Source organism: Hippocampus guttulatus, chromosome 18 (assembly GCF_054856545.1).
Source record: "Hippocampus guttulatus isolate MCC_2025c chromosome 18, RoL_Hgut_1.0, whole genome shotgun sequence".
In the NCBI taxonomy this organism is placed as follows: Eukaryota; Metazoa; Chordata; class Actinopteri; order Syngnathiformes; family Syngnathidae; genus Hippocampus; species Hippocampus guttulatus.
Genome location: NC_141278.1, coordinates 3,098,956 through 3,100,000, shown reverse-complemented (window position 1 = coordinate 3,100,000; position 1,045 = coordinate 3,098,956). Strand labels below are relative to the sequence as shown.

At 45.2% G+C, this 1,045-nt stretch overlaps 1 protein-coding gene across 1 annotated transcript in view; it reads right to left on the bottom strand.

Annotated features, from left to right (window-relative positions):
- LOC147190628 (uncharacterized) overlaps positions 1 to 705 on the bottom strand; it is a 7,526-nt gene extending 6,821 nt beyond the window's left edge. The window contains exon 1 of the mRNA XM_086137463.1: positions 1 to 705. This exon is cut by the window's left edge and continues 6,821 nt beyond it. Coding sequence (XP_085993589.1) covers positions 1 to 705 — 705 coding nt within the window.
- Positions 706 to 1,045: the final 340 nt, after the last annotated feature.

Sequence of the window (1,045 nt, the reverse complement as noted above, 5' to 3'; positions counted from 1 at the left end):
ATCATCATCGCCGTCATCATCATCGTCGTCATCGTCATCATCATCGTCATCGTTATCGTCATCGTCGTTATCATTGTTGTCATCATCATCATCATCGTCATCATCATCATCGTCACGGTCATCATCATCATCGTTCTCATCGTCGTCATCATCATCGTCATCGTCGTCATCATCGTCGTTATCGTCATTTTCATCATCATCGTTCTCATCATCGTTATTATCATCGTCATCATCATCATCGTCATCGTCATTATCATCGTCGTCGTCATCATCGTCATTATCATTGTTGTCATCATCATCATCGTCGTCATCATCGTCATCGTTCTCATCGTCGTCATCATCATCATCATCGTTCTCATCGTCGTTGTCATCATCATCGTCATCGTCGTCATCATCCTCGTCATCATCGTCGTTATCGTCATCATCATCGCCGTCATTGTCATCGTCGTCATTGTCATCTTCATCGTTATCATTGTCATCATCATCATCATCATCATCGTCATCGTCGTCGTCGTCGTCGTCGTCATCATCGTCATCGTCGTCGTCATCGTCATCTATGTCTTCATATTTGCATTCATGTTCCTCATGCCAGGATTCCCTCCTCCCGAAAGCATTTGAATTTGCAGGCGAGCGTTTTGGAGTCGGTCTACTGTCACTTCCTGCGTCCACAGGGTTCAATCGCAGGTCAGTTTTACTTTGGCACATCTCCCTTTTGGCTAAAGTTTGATGACTTGGACTTACCAACCAGCAGAAGGAAAATAATGAAAATCTTGTAGGTCATCATCTTGTCAGCGAATGTCCTCTAAAGTGGTGAAAAGAAAGGGCTCATTATTGACATGTCTTTGACAAAGAGCGCTTTGGATCAAAGCGTATTTCGTTGGAACCACAATTTTGGCCTCTCCGTATCCTCACTTGGATTCCTGGCCGGTTCGCTGGTCTTGATCAGTCTCCAAAAGGCCTGGAGTTGTCAGATGCACACAAACGAATCAGAAGCGCTCCCGATTGCCGGGCAGGGGCCGTTGCAATTGGATGAATTTGTCTCAAG